The 20,515-nt window shown below is 47.9% G+C and overlaps 1 protein-coding gene across 34 annotated transcripts in view; it reads left to right on the forward strand.

Moving 5' to 3' along the window:
- LOC128689952 (uncharacterized) overlaps positions 1-20,515 on the forward strand; it is a 1,227,005-nt gene that overhangs the window by 856,959 nt on the left and 349,531 nt on the right. For 2 of the 34 annotated variants that reach the window (XM_070088605.1, XM_070088606.1), the window contains exon 1: positions 8,332-11,459. The exons of 24 other annotated variants lie outside the window; for them this stretch is intronic. In XM_070088605.1, the coding sequence (XP_069944706.1) occupies positions 9,125-11,459 (2,335 nt within the window). In that variant the 5' untranslated portion in view covers positions 8,332-9,124. Of the gene's footprint in view, positions 1-8,319; positions 11,460-20,515 lie in introns of those variants that run through there. 8 more of the 34 variants (XM_070088611.1, XM_070088610.1, XM_070088607.1 and 5 more) reach the window with 8 other exon arrangements.

A 20,515-nucleotide genomic window follows, 5' to 3' on the forward strand; every position in this document is an offset into this window, starting at 1 on the left:
ACAAAACATCTTGTGTGGTATTTAAGCTCGTTAGCCACAAGATCGCTAGTTGCAGCATTGTAAAGAATGCAATCTTTATTCATTGTCATTGCCTTCTGCTCACTTCGTCTGTAATACTGACCTTATGGAATTCATGGAGGAATCGATTCCAGGTCCCGTCTTTGTTGCCGAACAAGTATAACTTAGGAACTACAGCTCCTGGCATCTCGGCTGATCTTGGCGTTCTTGTGGCTGTTGTTTCTTGGCTTGAACTCGAAGATAGAAGATAGTGCAACCTCTCTTTTCAAAAATTCCGCCGAAAATTCTTGAACCATCTATCTGCTTGATCAGGACTTCAGCAGAGCATAAATCAGATGTAGTCTTTCAACAACAACTTCTCCAGCAAGTAAGTATGTAAGTAAGTTTTTTCAGGTATACACAAATACAGTTACATAGATTGTCAATATGTGTAGAGAACCTGGGATAACCCAAAAAAGTCAGACAGAGTGACTTATTTCCATTGGGGTCCTTTTACCTTATTATTATAATATAAAAGTTATAATATCTTATTATTATTCTATAATGAAGATAACATCAGATGGACATGATTTTAAATCAGTGAGTCGTTTAAGTCTTCATGTCCTTCTAATTTTTACTGAGAGTTGGACATTTAAATCACCTTTAGGTGATCCCTGACACATCAAACATCGAGACCAAACTAGTGAGGTGAAGCCTTTTTTAAACAACCAGTGAAAAATAGGATCATATTAAATATTTGAAGTTACAGTAGTGCTCGCTCTCAGCTTACAGTGGTATAGTAGTGCTCGCTCTCAGCTTACAGTGGTATAGTAGTGCTCGCTCTCAGCTTACAGTGGTACAGTAGTGCTCGCTCTCAGCTTAGTGGTACAGTAGTGCTCGCTCTCAGCTTACAGTGGTACAGTAGTGCTCGCTCTCAGCTTACAGTGGTACAGTAGTGCTCGCTCTCAGCTTAGTGGTACAGTAGTGCTCGCTCTCAGCTTACAGTGGTACAGTAGTGCTCGCTCTCAGCTTAGTGGTACAGTAGTGCTTGCTCTCAGCTTACAGTGGTACAGTAGTGCTCGCTCTCAGCTTACAGTGGTACAGTAGTGCTCGCTCTCAGCTTACAGTGGTACAGTAGTGCTCGCTCTCAGCTTACAGTGGTACAGTAGTGCTCGCTCTCAGCTTACAGTGGTACAGTAGTGCTCGCTCTCAGCTTACAGTGGTACAGTAGTGCTCGCTCTCAGCTTACAGTGGTACAGTAGTGCTCGCTCTCAGCTTACAGTGGTACAGTAGTGCTCGCTCTCAGCTTACAGTGGTACAGTAGTGTTCGCTCTCAGCTTAGTGGTACAATAGTGCTCGCTCTCAGCTTACAGTGGTACAATAGTGCTCGCACTCAGCTTAGTGGTACAGTAGTGCTCGCTCTCAGCTTACAGTGGTACAATAGTGCTCGCTCTCACCTTACAGTGGTACAGTAGTGCTCGCACTCAGCTTAGTGGTACAGTAGTGCTCGCTCTCAGCTTACAGTGGTACAGTAGTGCTCGCTCTCAGCTTACAGTGGTACAGTAGTGTTCGCTCTCAGCTTACAGTGGTACAATAGTGCTCGCTCTCAGCTTACAGTGGTACAATAGTGCTCGCACTCAGCTTAGTGGTACAGTAGTGCTCGCTCTCAGCTTACAGTGGTACAATAATGCTCTCAGCTTACAGTGGTACAGTAGTGCTCGCACTCAGCTTAGTGGTACAGTAGTGCTCGCTCTCAGCTTACAGTGGTACAGTAGTGCTCGCTCTCAGCTTACAGTGGTACAGTAGTGCTCGCTCTCAGCTTACAGTGGTACAGTAGTGCTCGCTCTCAGCTTAGTGGTACAGTAGTGCTCGCTCTCAGCTTACAGTGGTACAGTAGTGCTCGCTCTCAGCTTGCAGTGGTACAGTAGTGCTCGCTCTAAGCTTACAGAGGTACAGTAGTGTTCGCTCTCAGCTTACAGTGGTACAGTAGTGTTCGCTCTCAGCTTACAGTGGTACAGTAGTGCTCGCTCTAAGCTTACAGTGGTACAGTAGTGCTCGCTCTCAGCTTACAGTGGTACAGTAGTGCTCGCTCTCAGCTTACAGTGGTACAGTAATGCTCGCACACACCTTACAGTGGTACAGTAGTGCTCGCTCTCAGCTTAGTGGTACAGTAGTGCTCGCTCTCAGCTTAGTGGTACAGTAGTGCTCGCTCTCAGCTTAGTGGTACAGTAGTGCTCGCTCTCAGCGTACAGTGGTACAGTAGTGCTCGCTCTCAGTTTACAGTGGTACAGTAGTGCTCGCTCTCAGCTTACAGTGGTACAGTAGTGCTCGCTCTCAGCTTACAGTGGTACAGTAGTGCTCGGTCTCAGCTTACAGTGGTACAGTAGTGCTCGCTCTCAGCTTACAGTGGTACAGTAGTGCTCGCTCTAAGCTTACAGAGGTACAGTAGTGCTCGCTCTCAGCTTACAGTGGTACAGTAGTGCTCGCTCTAAGCTTACAGTGGTACAGTAGTGCTCGCTCTCAGCTTACAGTGGTACAGTAGTGCTCGCTCTCAGCTTACAGTGGTACAGTAATGCTCGCACACACCTTACAGTGGTACAGTAGTGCTCGCTCTCAGCTTAGTGGTACAGTAGTGCTCGCTCTCAGCTTAGTGGTACAGTAGTGCTCGCTCTCAGCTTAGTGGTACAGTAGTGCTCGCTCTCAGCGTACAGTGGTACAGTAGTGCTCGCTCTCAGTTTACAGTGGTACAGTAGTGCTCGCTCTCAGCTTACAGTGGTACAGTAGTGCTCGCTCTCAGCTTACAGTGGTACAGTAGTGCTCGCTCTCAGCTTACAGTGGTACAGTAGTGCTCGCTCTCAGCTTACAGTGGTACAGTAGTGCTCGCTCTCAGCTTACAGTGGTACAGTAGTGCTCGCTCTCAGCTTACAGAAGTACAGTAGTGCTCACTCTCAGCTTACAGTGGTACAGTAGTGCTCGCTCTCAGCTTACAGTGGTACAATAGTGCTCGCTCTCAGCTTACAGTGGTACAGTAGTGCTCGCTCTCAGCTTACAGTGGTACAGTAGTGCTCGCTCTCAGCTTACAGTGGTACAGTAGTGCTCGCTCTCAGCTTACAGTGGTACAATAGTGCTCGCTCTCAGCTTACAGTGGTACAGTAGTGCTCGCTCTCAGCTTACAGTAGTACAGTAATGCTCGCACACATCTTACAATTGTACAGTAATGCTCGCACACACCTTACAGTGGTACAGTAATGCTCGCACACACCTTACAGTGGTACAGTAATGCTCACACACACCTTACAGTGGTACAGTAATGCTCACACACCTTACAGTGGTACAGTAATGCTCTCACACACCTTACAGTGGTACAGTAATGCTCGCACACACCTTACAGTGGTACAGTAATGCTCGCACACACCTTACAGTGGTACAGTAATGCTCACACACACCTTACAGTGGTACAGTAATGCTCACACACACCTTACAGTAGTACAATAATGCTCGCGCACACCTTACAGTGGTACAGTAATGCTCACACACACCTTACAGTGGTACAGTAATGCTCACACACACCTTACAGTGGTACAGTAATGCTCGCACACACCTTACAGTGGTACAGTAATGCTCACACACAGCTTACAGTGGTACAGTAATGATCTCACACACCTTACAGTGGTACAGTAATGCTCACACACACAGTGGTACAGTAATGCTCACACACACCTTACAGTGGTACAGTAATGCTCACACACACCTTACAGTGGTACAGTAATGCTCACACACACCTTACAGTGGTACAGTAATGCTCACACACACCTTACAGTGGTACAGTAATGCTCACACACACCTTACAATGGTACAGTAATGCTCACACACACCTTACAGTGGTACAGTAATTCTCACACACACCTTACAATGGTACAGTAATGCTCACACACCTTACAGTGGTACAGTAATTCTCACACACACCTTACAGTGGTACAGTAATGCTCACACACACCTTACAGTGGTACAGTGATGCTCACACACACCTTACAGTGGTACAGTAATGCTCACACACCTTACAGTGGTACAGTAATGCTCACACACACCTTACAATGGTACAGTAATGCTCACACACACCTTACAATGGTACAGTAATGCTCACACACACCTTACAGTGGTACAGTAATGCTCACACACCTTACAATGGTACAGTAATGCTCACACACACCTTAAAGTGGTACAGTAATGCTCACACACACCTTACAGTGGTACAGTAATGCTCTCACACACCTTACAATGGTACAGTAATGCTCACACACACCTTACAGTGGTACAGTAATGCTCACACACACCTTACAATGGTACAGTAATGCTCTCACACACCTTACATTGGTACAGTAATGCTCACACACACCTTACAATGGTACAGTAATGCTCACACACACCTTACAATGGTACAGTAATGCTCTCACACACCTTACAATGGTACAGTAATGCTCACACACACCTTACAGTGGTACAGTAATGCTCACACACACCTTACAGTGGTACAGTAATGCTCACACACACCTTACAATGGTACAGTAATGCTCTCACACACCTTACAATGGTACAGTAATGCTCTCACACACCTTACAGTGGTACAGTAATGCTCACACACACCTTACAATGGTACAGTAATGCTCACACACACCTTACAGTGGTACAGTAATGCTCACACACACCTTACAATGGTACAGTAATGCTCACACACACCTTACAATGGTACAGTAATGCTCTCACACACCTTACAATGGTACAGTAATGCTCACACACACCTTACAGTGGTACAGTAATGCTCACACACACCTTACAGTGGTACAGTAATGCTCACACACACCTTACAATGGTACAGTAATGCTCACACACACCTTAAAGTGGTACAGTAATGCTCACACACACCTTACAGTGGTACAGTAATGCTCACACACACCTTACAATGGTACAGTAATGCTCACACACACCTTACAATGGTACAGTAATGCTCACACACACCTTACAATGGTACAGTAATGCTCACACACACCTTACAATGGTACAGTAATGCTCACACACACCTTACAGTGGTACAGTAATGCTCACACACACCTTACAGTGGTACAGTAATGCTCACGCACACCTTACAATGGTACAGTAATTCTCACACACACCTTAAAGTGGTACAGTAATGCTCACACACACCTTACAGTGGTACAGTAATGCTCACACACACCTTACAGTGGTACAGTAATGCTCACACACACCTTACAGTGGTACAGTAATGCTCACACACACCTTACAATGGTACAGTAATGCTCACACACACCTTACAGTGGTACAGTAATGCTCACACACACCTTACAGTGGTACAGTAATGCTCACACACACCTTACAATGGTACAGTAATGCTCACACACACCTTACAATGGTACAGTAATGCTCACACACACCTTACAATGGTACAGTAATGCTCACACACACCTTACAATGGTACAGTAATGCTCACACACACCTTACAGTGGTACAGTAATGCTCACACACACCTTACAATGGTACAGTAATGCTCACACACACCTTACAATGGTACAGTAATGCTCACACACACCTTACAGTGGTACAGTAATGCTCACACACACCTTACAGTGGTACAGTAATGCTCACACACACCTTACAATGGTACAGTAATGCTCACACACACCTTACAATGGTACAGTAATGCTCACACACACCTTACAATGGTACAGTAATGCTCACACACACCTTACAATGGTACAGTAATGCTCACACACACCTTACAATGGTACAGTAATGCTCACACACACCTTACAATGGTACAGTAATGCTCACACACACCTTACAATGGTACAGTAATGCTCACACACACCTTACAGTGGTACAGTAATGCTCACACACACCTTACAGTGGTACAGTAATGCTCACACACACCTTACAATGGTACAGTAATGCTCACACACACCTTAAAGTGGTACAGTAATGCTCACACACACCTTACAGTGGTACAGTAATGCTCACACACACCTTACAATGGTACAGTAATGCTCACACACACCTTACAATGGTACAGTAATGCTCACACACACCTTACAGTGGTACAGTAATGCTCACACACACCTTACAGTGGTACAGTAATGCTCACACACACCTTACAATGGTACAGTAATGCTCACACACACCTTACAATGGTACAGTAATGCTCACACACACCTTACAATGGTACAGTAATGCTCACACACACCTTACAATGGTACAGTAATGCTCACACACACCTTACAATGGTACAGTAATGCTCACACACACCTTACAATGGTACAGTAATGCTCACACACACCTTACAATGGTACAGTAATGCTCACGCACACCTTACAATGGTACAGTAATGCTCACACACACCTTACAATGGTACAGTAATGCTCACACACACCTTACAATGGTACAGTAATGCTCACACACACCTTACAATGGTACAGTAATGCTCACACACACCTTACAGTATGTCAGTATGAGAAATATAGATGTACTTGATGTAGTCGAGATAATCTTCACCTACTCTAAGCAAACCTATCATGCCAGACCTGACTTAACTTAACCTGACGGTTAGACTAAGTCTGGTATGGTATAATATTTTATAGTTTCATTTAAATTGGTTTGATTTGCTTACAGTGCTCATTCTTGGCACTACAGTAACAATATTAGGAGTCAGGTTTGACTTTGTTTCGGTAATGGTTTGTTAGGTTAGGAACTAACCTAACAAACCATTACCAAATCAAACAAAATCAAGCCCAACTCCTAACATTGTTAATGTAGTAACATGAATGCATAGTAAACCTGAATCGTGATTCAGACGGAGTGTTAAAGTAGCATCAGTAACTGTTTTAAGTTTAAATAATGTGCTCAGAGATGAGCACATTATTTAAACTTAAAACACTCTAGGTTTATGACCCTTGTGGGTTCAGCGCTTAGTTTTGATGATGATAATAATAATAATAATAATAATAATAATAATTAAGCATTGCGTATCAACTTAGGATGTTCATTTTAGTTTCATTTGAAAGGTAATAAAATGCTGTAAAAATAGATATACACCATTACGCCTGTGACTGGGATGGAAGTTCTCATTATCATACTTCTGCGCGTCAGGTACAGTTAACAGTAAAACTCTGGTGAGGTTTGATTGATCATGCTTTCAGACTTACGAAAGATGAATCATTCATGTCTTCATCTTGTCGGATTGTTAAGATATGTATGACAATGGAAGCATGCGATTTTCATGGGCTTACGGGGTTTCATTGAAGACCCCTCGAGACCTTGGGGAAAAAAATTGGGTGCTCTCTCTTCGTGATCGATTATTCATGACTCAAGAAATCTGAAAAATACCATGGACAAGCTTGAACACGCATTCACACCCACTACAAACAAACAAACACACACGGGCCAGACAAATACGAACACAAGCATGACAAACACAAACACACGGGCCAGACAAATGCGAACATAAGGATGACAAACACACGGGCAAGACAAATACGAACAAAAGCATGACAAACGCAAACACACGGGCAAGACAAATACGAACACGAGCGAGACAAGCATGAACACACGGGCCAGACAATCACAAACTTTAGCCGAAGATTGTTTAGATTTCGCCCCGAGGTAGTGTATTGAGCAGTGCCACCACTCCTTTGAGTCAGCATAGCGCCATAAAGACACTATTGGGCAGTGCCACTCATCTTGGCGAGTGAACATACTTCCACGAAAACAGTACCTTACAACTGACATAATACATGTGCTCTATTATCTCTTCGGATTCCTAAGTCGTTTATTTGTCTTGCTTACGTAAGATTTTCAACATCTACAAATAATGTCAAACATATTTGTCTTTCCAGATATTAGTAACATACACACCTGTAATATACCAACCCGTAACCTGTCTGTGTTGCAAATATTGGTTACGTAAGTTAAATGACTCGACTCGGAGGACACGCTGGACAAACTTTTATTAATAACAAGACCATCCATGGCTGTTTCAACACTCACTATTAAAAATTGCATTATATAATTGAAGCAAATCATACTTGTGTGTAAATTAACATGAGATTTTTTCCCCCTCTTCCTCGCCCTGGTCTCGTGTCGGACAGTTAAACAATAATGAATGGTGAGGAGCGGATGTTAATAGTGTCTTCAGGAATGTCTTCAGTGAGGTACTGTTCTGGGAAGGGGGGCGAGAAATTGCTCGGGTGGGAGGTTGGCGAAGTACAGCTCGGGAAGGGGGGCGGTGTGGAAGGTAAATAGTGGGAGTTATTTCGAAGCTCCTTGTGAGAATTATAACTTGAGCAAGGAGACTCCGGAATCCCAACGACTTCTCCTCGTAAAGTAAGAGAGGATTAGGGAATCTTAAAGAGCAGAACGTGCGCGTTGACAAATTGTGACCAGAAATGTGGAAGTGAATAATGGCTGTGGTTGTGTTGACCGCTTCTCTGACTAATAGTTTACTGGGAACTGAGGAAGTGTGTCTGGGTGATTCTGAGGATTTTTTTTTTTTTATAGCGGCGCTAGTGAACACAACCCTGTTTTCAAGAGTAAAAGATAGGCGCTACTGTGGCTAGGTGAGGGAGGCGCGGCAGGTAGCGGTGACGGTAAAATTGGTGTGTGTGTGTGTGTGTGTGTGTGTGTGTGTGTGTGTGTGTGTGTGTGTGTGTGCCGCTATCTTGGGCCTGGCGCTAAATATACTGGGGGCACTGGTGCCAAGTGGAGGGGCGGGCACACAGCCCCACACCCGCTACCCCGCGGTGTCAGGGCACTACTCAGTTCTCGCTGGCCGCTCGTGGCACCATCATCTCTGTGGCACCATAAGCATCACAACACGGTTGATCGTTGCCTGTACCTCCACACACCTCACCAGCTCACAGGTCATCACGGGCCGTGTTCATGGCCCACCTGTGCCACACTGGTGTTGTTAGTATTGGCTTTGCTTGGCAGTAGTGGTGGAGGTGACAACTTAAGTAGTGACAGTGTGTGTATGCCTGAGGTAAGGATAACAGGACAGATAACGGTGCGGTGGCAACGCCCCTGAGTCAACTTTTGGCTGTGCGTGGCATCACGTGCCAAAATGGCTACCGTTCAGGTAGTGGGTCAGACCTCAGCCATGACTCAGAGCTTCCATCATCAGGAGGTCAAGACAGAACGCTCTGAGCGCTTTGATCTTAAAACTCCCGAGGGAGACCTTGGCGACGTAGAGGCTGACTTTCAGAGTTTAGTCAATGAAATGGCAAAAGACAGCAGCATTACTTCCAGCATCAAGGGCTCTACGCAGTCCTTCAGCTCCTCTAAAATAGTGCAAGAATCTATTAGTTCCTCCAAGGTAACAAAACAGTCGTTTAGCAGCAGCAGTAGCAGTAGCAGCAGTAGCTTGATGAGTACTAATATCAATGGTGGTGTGGGGACACTGAAGCTGAATCAGGTTCCTGCTGCTCCGCCGAAGGAACCACCACCACCACCACCACCTCCAGTTCCATCCGACAACGGCCTCGTTACCGCGTTTCTTGCTCAAGTTATACCCGAGGATGGGCTGACGCTCAACGGTGGCGGGACGTCTGAAATTGTGGTGGAGCAACCCATGCGAGTCAGGGATCGTGTTAAGAAACTAGAGAAGCAACTTTCCACCGAAGATATTCCTTCAGGACCTCCGGAGGTGATTATGCCACGCGGCCGCTCCGGTTCTGTCAGGAACTTGGCTGAACAATTCAGCCAGGTAGATGAAAACACTCACCCGCCTCCACCACCCTCGATAAACGCAGCAGCGTTTAAGAACCTGAAGAACGTTACCAGTAACGTTGCTTCCACAGGGTCCTCTGACACAAACGCCTCCAAGAATGTCTTGACGAGTGATTTCAGAAGCGTGAAGGACATTGTTAATACTTTCTCTCAGCACGAAGAAACCACCTCTGTGAAAAAAGTCGAAGGAGAGTTCAAAAGCGTAAAGGAGACGGCTTCCATCTTCCAGGAACCCATCCAGCCCATGACAGCGCCCATACGTCCTCCTCCAGCTTTCCTTACTGACGGTGAGGCACCCGAAGCAGCATACGCGGTCGATGCGGTAGATCCTGTGGCAGTGTTGCCTCCTGCCACAATGAAGAGGACTTCTCCAGCGGTGCCACCACCTAAGGTTCCCACGCCTTCCATGGCTCCTCAGATGGTGGCCACCCCCGACCCAGTGCTCGGCTCCGCTGCTTGCCTCTCTCCTCTCAGACCTGAGCCTCCAGCGCCTGTGGCACCTGTTTTCGACCTTGTGCCAGAGCCCGCCCCCATTTATGATTTTGCCCACGCACCACCACAAGAACCCGCCCTAGTGCCCAACCCTCCCGCGCCCGAGCCAATAATCCCCGCCCCTGCAGTGCCACCCAGAGATGCCAAGCCCACCGCACCACCCCCAGTGCCTTGGAGGAAGAACCGCGAGGAGAAGGTGCCACCACCTCCTGCTCCTGAATTAAAGCCGGCAAATTGCCCTGCACCTGACAAGGTACCACCTCCGCCTCTTCCCACGGAAGCTGAAAGATTACCATCTCGACCCTACCCTACAGCAAACTTTTCAACACCTCCGCCTCCACCTCCTCAAGAAACTCGGTTGCCTCCAGAACCCGAAAAGATAGAAACCCAACCAGTGTGCGAACTTCAGAAACCAGTACCAGTAGCTGCTGCGGTCACAACGAATGAAACAGATAAAGTTTTTGAAGAGGCCTTAGCTGAAATCAACAAATATTCAGAGACGCTCTCTCAGACTTCGACTGAGAGCCGCTCCACTTCTGCTGAAACGGTGGTCCAGCAGCCTATACAGTACTCTGCCCAAGTCAAGTGTGAAGTTAGATCGCGAGTGAACACTCCCGAAATACCTGCTGTTGTAGTACAAGAACAAGAAGTGCAACAGCAACACCAAGTGCAGCACCAACAGCAACAAGTGCAGTATCAGCAGCAGCAGAAACAACTGCAGCAACAGCAACAGGTTCAACAGCAACAAGTGCCGAAGCAACAAGTGCCACAGCAGCAAGTGCAACAGCAACAAGTGCCGCAGCAGCAAGTGCAACAGCAGCAGCATCAACAGCAACAAAATAGCAGCATCAGCCAGTCTACGATCAGCAGCACCCGCCGCAACAGGCAGGAGATGAAGACCACCACCTTTTCCTCGGCTTTAACTAACTCCAGCGTCTCGTCGTCCAAGATGTTCAGCAGCAAGGCTGCTATAGCCAAGGCTACAGGCAAACCACCGAAGTTTGAGCCTGGCGATGTCGCACCTCCTCCCAAGTTCAGCCTTCTTCGAAGTGCCAGCACAGGCAGCATGTCCAGTGCGGACACCACGAGTGCCACGTCCATGAGGCACGCTGGAAGCGACAAGGACTTACCAAAGTTTAACGTGAAGAAGGTCAAGCAGGGTTTGACCGTAAATACTCGTAAGTTATCAGTGTGGTGTTTTTCTTTGTAGTCTTCACTCACAGTTTTGTCTTAAATTGTCATTCTCAAGTTTGGTGTATCTTTAGATCAGTAAAGTTTGCTGAAGAAAAAAAAAAGCACCGGTGCAGAACACGCTTTTATTGAAACCATGTTTCACTCTGTAGAGCTTTAGTCAAGTCATTGATTTGATAAAGCTCTACACAAAGCAAAAAGTTTTCGCTACAAAAGCTTGCTCTGCAGCTGTCTTTTTTTTTATGTATATATAATTCTATCGATACATTTAGTTATCTTCCTTCTCATGAGGTTATAAACAATACACACTTCTTACTAGTCCTACAGTTACACCTTGCAACTCTATAACGTTAAAGGTACATGCTTAGCCATTTTGTCCCTCGAGATAATCAGCGACCCTCTTAAATTCCTTGAGTCTCTCATGCTAGTAAACAACGGGGCATTCAGGGCTGCCTCTCCTGTATCACTTGATAAATACGTTTTCTGCGGGATAAAGATCTGTTTGTATTAGAGTATAAGACGGGGAGCGCTTTCTCACGCAGGTCGGCGTGTTTTAAAGTAACATCGCCAGGTTTACTGTGTCTTGTACCCGGTGGTTTACCTGTGACTTATGACTTGTACCTGATGGTTTAAGTGTGACTTAAGGCACGGCACTAGAGGATTTTCATATGTTTTAGAATAGTGTTTAAAATAATGTATGTTTTAGAAGTGTTTATGATAGCTCTCAGTCAGTTCCTTCGGAATAGTTATCAATGTTTTCCTTATAGTAGTGTGCTCCTTAGGAATTAATGTTTGTGAGCTGCTTAGCGATAGCTGATAGTAAACTTGTTAGAAATAGTTGTTAGTGTGTTTTGAGGAAAAGTTGCGCGTTCCTTAGACATTCCTTAAGAATGAGTGTTAGATTTTCTTGCCTTTCAGATATTTTAATGCTTGTGTTTTGCGTAAGAAACCATAAATATCCTAGATGGATATACTATGATTGTTTTGTCGTTAGTTGCACCCGGCAGTTAGTTGCACCCGGCAGTTAACTTCACCTGGCAGTTAGTTGCACCCGGCAGTTAGTTGCACCCGGCAGTTAACTTCACCTGGCAGTTAGTTGCAACCGGCAGATAGTTGCACCCGGCAGATAGTTACACCCGGCAGTTAGCTTCACCTGGCAGTTAGTTGCACCCGACAGTTAGCTTCACCTGGCAGATAGTTGCAACCGGCAGATAGTTGCACCCGGCAGATAGTTACACCCGGCAGTTAGCTTCACCTGGCAGTTAGTTGCACCCGACAGTTAGCTTCACCTGGCAGATAGTTGCAACCGGCAGATAGTTGCACCCGGCAGTTAGCTTCACCTGGCAGTTAGTTGCACCCGGCAGTTAGCTTCACCTTGCAGTTAGTTGCAACCGGCAGATAGTTGTACCTGGCAGTTAGTTGCACCCGGCAGTTAGCTTCACCTGGCAGTTGCACCCGGCAGATGGTTGCACCCGGCAGTTAGTTGCACCCGGCAGATGGTTGCACCTGGCAGTTAGCTTCACCTGGCAGTTGCACCCGGCAGTTAGCTTCACATGGCAGTTAGTTGCACCCGGCAGATGGTTGCACCTGGCAGTTAGCTGCACCTGGCAGTAGCTTGAGGAAGGCGTATATAGAAAGAGGAGCGAGAGGTATAACAGTGATAGTAGGGAAGCTGGAGAAGGCGTGTTTAGCATCGACCTTGATGCGTATATATATCATGGGGTGGAGGCTCCTGCTTTACCCTAAGTGGTGGTTGGTGGTGTCTTGGACACCTTCACCTGCCCACGTTACCTCTCAGGGCATTAGTGGTGGTGCCCCGAGCATCTCCATCTGCCATAGAGAAGGTGTTTCGTTATCACCTTGAGATGGGTTGAAGAGGTAGGTTGGGGAGGATTCCTGAGGATCAATATTTCGATGTAAATGATGGTAGTTCCAGCCTGTAGTGTTGGTAGTGCCAGCCTGTAGTGCTAGTAGTGCCAGCCTGTAGTGCTAGTAGTGCCAGCCTGTAGTGCTAGTAGTGCCAGCCTGTAGTGCTAGTAGTGCCAGCCTGTAGTGCTGGTAGTGCCAGCCTGTAGTGCTGGTAGTGCCAGCCTGTAGTGCTGGTAGTGCCAGCCTGTGGTGCTGGTAGTGCCAGCCTGTAATGGTGGTAGTACTAACCTGTGGTGGTGGTAGTGCCAACATATGATGGTGGTAATGCCAGCATATTATGGTGGTAGTGCCAGCATAGTAAGGTAGTGTCAACATGTGGTGGTGGTAAAGGGCGCACAACAAGATTTCGATGAATCAACACACCTTCAAGGTGTGTTGGTTGGCAAGATGCACACGGTGTGTCACTTGCTTACGTTAAATTATTGTGCATTTAAACCAGAAAAATTGATCGTTTTATAAGTGGAATCGTTAATTTCCGTCGCCAGTTTGTGTTAGGAGTCAAGAAGACAGGGGAAAACACGTGTGTGTGTGTATGTGTGTATGTGTGTGTGTGTGTGTGTGTGTGTGTGTGTGTGTGTGTGTGTGTGTGTTACCATTTTGTCCTAGGCACATGTCGATTAGACACTAGGCCTGTTGTATATGAGTACGTGTGTGTGTGCGCGCGCGCGCCTGTGCGTGTGCCTGTGCGTGTGTGCGTGCGTGTGTGTGCGTGTGTGTGTGTGTGTGTGTGTGTGTGAGTGAGTAAATGATTGAGTGATACGTGTATGAAACAATATAAAAAATTATATAATTGAACAAAAGTAAGAGAAAGTAAGTGATCATGTCGTATGCATTCTAGCACAGGAAACATGACAGAGATGAATGAGATGAGTGACTCATTTTAAGCACGAGGCTGTGTATCTGCCAGGGAGAGAAGTGAGCGTTCCTACGTATGTTATTGCAATATACCTTCACTAAAATGCATGACCAGTTTTCGTTTTCAGTGATAATGATTGAAGATTTTTTGCTGTACTGTCATTATTATTATTATTATTATTATTATTATTATTATTATTATTAGTTTTATTGTTTATTAGCGTCAGTGAGTCAAGATTATTATGGAGAGATAAAGAATAAATGTAGAATAAATCCTGGAGAGAAGCCTTGATTAGTCTACTGGTAGGCACAAAAACCATGGTGAGCAGTGAGCTTCTCGCAGCTCACTGCTCACTCGTTGAGCTTCCCACAGCGTGTTCAGGCAGCTGCTTCTGAGCTCCCACAGTGGGCTCATGCAGCTACTTCTGAGCTCCCACACTGTGCTCAGAGAACTGTTGAGCTCCCACAGTGGGCTCATGCAGCTGCTTTTGAGCTCCCACAGTGGGCTCATGCAGCTGCTTCTGAGCTCCCACATGTGCTCAGAGAACTGCTGAGCTCCCACTGTGGTCCCAGGCAGCTGCTTTTGAGCTCCCACAGTGGACTCATGCAGCTGCTTCTGAGCTCCCACTGTGGTCCCAGGCAGCTGCTTTTGAGCTCCCACAGTGGGCTCATGCAGCTGCTTCTGAGCTCCCACTGTGGTCCCAAGCAGCTGCTTTTGAGCTCCAACAGTGGGCTCAGGCAGGTGCTTTTGAGCTCCCACAGTGTGCTCATGCAGCTGCTTCTGAGCTCCCACAGTGTGCTCATTCGGCTGCTTCTGAGCTCCCACGGTGGGCTCAGGCAGCTGCTTCTGAGCTTCCAGTGTGCTCAGGCAGCTGCTTCTGAGCTCCCACGGTGTGCTCAGGCAGCTGCTTCTGAGCTCCCACAGTGTGCTCATGCAGCTGCTTCTGAGCTCCCACAGTGGGCTCAGGCAGCTGCTTCTGAACTCCCACAGTGGGCTCAGGCAGCTGCTTCTGAACTCCCACAGTGGGCTCAAGCAGCTGCTTCTGAGCTCCCACGGTGGGCTCAGGCAGCTGCTTCTGAGCTTCCACAGTGGGCTCAGGCAGCTGCTTCTGAGCTCCCACGGTGGGCTCAAGCAGCTGCTTCTGAGCTCCCACGGTGGGCTCAGGCAGCTGCTTCTCAGCTCCCACGGCGGGCTCAGGCAGCTACTTCTGAGCTCCCACGGTGGACTCAGGCAGCTGCTTCTGAGCTCCCACAGTGTGCTCATGCAGCTGCTTCTGAGCTCCCACAGTGGGCTCAGGCAGCTGTTTCTGAGCTCCCACAGTGGGCTCAGGTAGCTGCTTCTGAACTCCCACAGTGGGCTCAAGCAGCTGCTTCTGAGCTCCCACGGTGGGCTCAGGCAGCTGCTTCTGAGCTTCCACAGTGGGCTCAGGCAGCTGCTTCTGAGCTCCCACGGTGGGCTCAAGCAGCTGCTTTTGAGCTCCCACGGTGGGCTCAGGCAGCTGCTTCTGAACTCCCACGGTGGGCTCAGGCAGCTGCTTCTCAGCTCCCAAGGCGGGCTCAGGCAGCTACTTCTGAGCTCCCACGGTGGGCTCAGGCAGCTGCTTCTGAGCTCCCCCGGTGGGCTCAGGCAGCTGCTTTTGAGCTCCCACGGTGGGCTCAGGCAGCTGCTTCTGAACTCCCACGGTGGGCTCAGGCAGCTGCTTCTGAGCTCCCACGGTGGGCTCAGGCAGCTGCATCTGAGCTCAAACGGTGGGCTCAGGCAGCTGCATCTGAGCTCAAACGGTGGGCTCAGGCAGCTGCTTCTGAGCTCCCACGGTGGGCTCAGGCAGCTGCTTCTGAGCTCCCACGGTGGGCTCAGGCAGCTGCTTCTGAGCTCCCACGGTGGGCTCAGGCAGCTACTTCTGAGCTCCCACAGTGGGCTCAGGCAGCTACTTCTGAGCTCCCACAGTGGGCTCAGGCAGCTGCTTCTGAGCTCCCACGGTGAGCTCAGGCAGCTGCTTCTGAACTCTCACAGTGGGCTCAGGCATCTGCTTCTGAACTCCCACAGTGGGCTCAGGCAGCTGCTTTTGAGCTCCCACGGTGGGCTCAGGCAGCTACTTCTGAGCTCCCACAGTGGGCTCAGGCAGCTGCTTCTGAACTCCCACGGTGGGCTCAGGCAGCTGCTTCTGAACTCCCACGGTGGGCTCAGGCAGCTGCTTCTGAGCTCCCACGGTGGGCTCAGGCAGCTGCTTCTGAACTCCCACAGTGGGCTCAGGCAGCTGCTTCTGAGCTCCCACGGTGGGCTCAGGCAGCTGCTTCTGAGCTCCCACGGTGGGCTCAGGCAGCTGCTTCTGAGCTCCCACGGTGGGCTCAGGCAGCTGCTTCTGAGCTCCCACGGTGGGCTCAGGCAGCTGCTTCTGAGCTCCCACAGTGGGCTCAGGCATTTGCTTCTGAGCTCCCACGGTGGGCTCAGGCAGCTGCTTCTGAGCTCCCACGGTGGGCTCAGGCAGCTACTTCTGAGCTCCCACGGTGGGCTCAGGCAGCTACTTCTGAGCTCCCACGGTGGGCTCAGGCAGCTACTTCTGAGCTCTCACAGTGGGCTCAGGCAGCTGCTTCTGAACTCCCACAGTGGGCTCAGGCAGCTGCTTCTGAGCTCCCACGGTGGGCTCAGGCAGCTGCTTCTGAGCTCCCACGGTGGGCTCAGGCAGCTGCTTCTGAACTCCCACAGTGGGCTCAGGCATTTGCTTCTGAGCTCCCACGGTGGGCTCAGGCAGCTGCTGAGCTCCCACGGTGGGCTCAGGCAGCTACTTCTGAGCTCCCACGGTGGGCTCAGGCAGCTACTTCTGAGCTCCCACGGTGGGCTCAGGCAGCTACTTCTGAGCTCTCACAGTGGGCTCAGGCAGCTGCTTCTGAACTCCCACAGTGGGCTGAGGCAGCTGCTTCTGAGCTCCCACGGTGGGCTCAGGCAGCTGCTTCTGAGCTCCCACACTGGGCTCAGGCAGCTGCTTCTGAGCTCCCACGGTGGGCTCAGGCAGCTGCTTCTGAGCTCCCACAGTGGGCTCAGGCAGCTGCTTCTGAGCTCCCACGGTGGGGTCAGGCAGCTGCTTCTGAGCTCCCACGGTGGGCTCAGGCAGCTACTTCTGAGCTCCCACAGTGGGCTCAGGCAGCTACTTCTGAACTCCCACAGTGGGCTCAGGCAGCTACTTCTGAGCTCCCACAGTGGGCTCAGGCAGCTGCTTCTGAGCTCCCACAGTGGGCTCAAGCAGCTGCTTCTGAGCTCCCACGGTGGGCTCAGGCAGCTGCTTCTGAACTCCCACAGTGGGCTCAGGCAGCTGCTTCTGAGCTCCCACGGTGGGGTCAGGCAGCTGCTTCTGAACTCCCACAGTGGGCTCAGGCAGCTGCTTCTGAGCTCCCACGGTAGGCTCAGGCAGCTGCACTGATAACGAAGTTCTTCTCTATGGAAAGTTTGATACTTTTCGTCCTCATTCCAGATCTGCTGTTTCTTTGGTCTGGTGAAACCTCTGGCAGGTGTTAAGCCAGGGACTTGACTCTGTTTTACACTCACACACTCGCTTGCTCACACCAGCGCCACCTAACTATGGTGTGGACGTTTAGTGATCCCCACGATAGTGAATTTTGACCGGGATGATTCTCCCCTCCCCCTCATACACACACACACACACACACACAAAAGTCTATCTACAAGTGCCCTTGACAACTAGTGACTACTGCTGCTACTACTACTAACTATTACTGCTACTACTACTACTACTACTGGCACTATACACACTTAAATTTGTTTGCCTCCCATTCTCCAGCCATTGTGATACCCGCACTGGTTGAGCGCCTGTCCATAAGTAATAAAAATAATACCTCAGGTGATTCATAATTTTTTTTCATTCGCTTTTTATCTTTAATGGTTAGAAGGCTAGTGGACAACTATCCACCATGAAGGGATGTAATTGAATAGTAGTTTTGTATCATTCTCTCTTATTTTCGTAGTATTGTGGATGACTTTCTATCCCAAGTTTCAAGAATAGAGCCCGAGTAAGTGAATTTGTGACATTGCTCAAGTCTAAGTATACTAATGTGAAGTTGACACTTGTGTGGTGTCGTGTGTCACCATTGTCTCTGTTGTCACTCGTCTCTTATGCATGTTGTTGTGTGTCACCATTGTCTCTGTTGTCACTCGTCTCTTACACATGATGTGTCACCATTGTCTCTGTTGTCACTCGTCTCTTACACATGATGTGTCACCATTGTCTCTGTTGTCACTCGTCTCTTATGCATGTTGTGTGTCACCATTGTCTCTGTTGTCACTCGTCTCTTACACATGATGTGTCACCATTGTCTCTGTTGTCACTCGTCTCTTACACATGATGTGTCACCATTGTCTCTGTTGTCACTCGTCTCTTACACATGATGTGTCACCATTGTCTCTGTTGTCACTCGTCTCTTATGCATGTTGTGTGTCACCATTGTCTCTGTTGTCACTCGTCTCTTACACATGATGTGTCACCATTGTCTCTGTTGTCACTCGTCTCTTACACATGATGTGTCACCATTGTCTCTGTTGTCACTCGTCTCTTACACATAATGTGTCACCATTGTCTCTGTTGTCACTCGTCTCTTACACATAATGTGTCACCATTGTCTCTGTTGTCACTCGTCTCTTACACATGATGTGTCACCATTGTCTCTGTTGTCACTCGTCTCTTACACATGATGTGTCACCATTGTCTCTGTTGTCACTCGTCTCTTATGCATGTTGTGTGTCACCATTGTCTCTGTTGTCACTCGTCTCTTACACATGATGTGTCACCATTGTCTTTGTTGTCACTCGTCTCTTACACATGATGTGTCACCATTGTCTCTGTTGTCACTCGTCTCTTACACATAATGTGTCACCATTGTCTCTGTTGTCACTCGTCTCTTACACATAATGTGTCACCATTGTCTCTGTTGTCACTCGTCTCTTATGCATGTTGTGTGTCACCATTGTCTCTGTTGTCACTCGTCTCTTACACATAATGTGTCACCATTGTCTCTGTTGTCACTCGTCTCTTATGCATGTTGTTGTGTGTCACCATTGTCTCTGTTGTCACTCGTCTCTTACACATGATGTGTCACCATTGTCTCTGTTGTCACTTGTCTCTTACACATGATGTGTCACCATTGTCTCTGTTGTCACTTGTCTCTTACACATGATGTGTCACCATTGTCTCTGTTGTCACTCGTCTCTTACACATGATGTGTCACCATTGTCTCTGTTGTCACTCGTCTCTTACACATGATGTGTCACCATTGTCTCTGTTGTCACTCGTCTCTTACACATGATGTGTCACCATTGTCTCTGTTGTCACTTGTCTCTTACACATGATGTGTCACCATTGTCTCTGTTGTCACTCGTCTCTTACACATGATGTGTCACCATTGTCTCTGTTGTCACTCGTCTCTTACACATGATGTGTCACCATTGTCTCTGTTGTCACTCGTCTCTTACACATGATGTGTCACCATTGTCTCTGTTGTCACTCGTCTCTTACACATGATGTGTCACCATTGTCTCTGTTGTCACTCGTCTCTTACACATGATGTGTCACCATTTTGTCTGTTGTCACTCGTCTCTTACACATGATGTGTCACCATTGTCTCTGTTGTCACTTGTCTCTTACACATGATGTGTCACCATTGTCTCTGTTGTCACTCGTCTCTTACACATGATGTGTCACCATTGTCTCTGTTGTCACTCGTCTCTTACACATGATGTGTCACCATTGTCTCTGTTGTCACTCGTCTCTTACACATGATGTGTCACCATTGTCTTTGTCACTCGTCTCTTACACATGATGTGTCACCATTGTCTTTGTCACTCGTCTCTTACACATGATGTTGTGTGTCACCATTGTTTCCGTTGTCTCGCGTCGTTTTAATGTTCTGTGTGAACTTGCTTCAGCTGACAGATGTCTAGGCTGTGCATAAAGTTATGTGTGAACATTGTTGTCATTCGTCTCTAATACATAATGTTGTGTATGAACATTGTTGCTGATGTTAAACGTCTTTTATATATAATGTGAACATTGTGTCCCCTGTCACGTGTCTGTGTTATACATGAACATTGTCTGCTGTCACGTGTCTGTGTTATACATGAACATTGTCTGCTGTCACGTGTCTGTGTTATACATGAACATTGTCTGCTGTCACGTGTCTGTGTTATACATGAACATTGTCTGCTGTCACGTGTCTGTGTTATACATGAACATTGTCTGCTGTCACGTGT

The sequence above is a fragment of the Cherax quadricarinatus genome, chromosome 25 (assembly GCF_038502225.1).
Source record: "Cherax quadricarinatus isolate ZL_2023a chromosome 25, ASM3850222v1, whole genome shotgun sequence".
NCBI lineage: Eukaryota > Metazoa > Arthropoda > Malacostraca > Decapoda > Parastacidae > Cherax > Cherax quadricarinatus.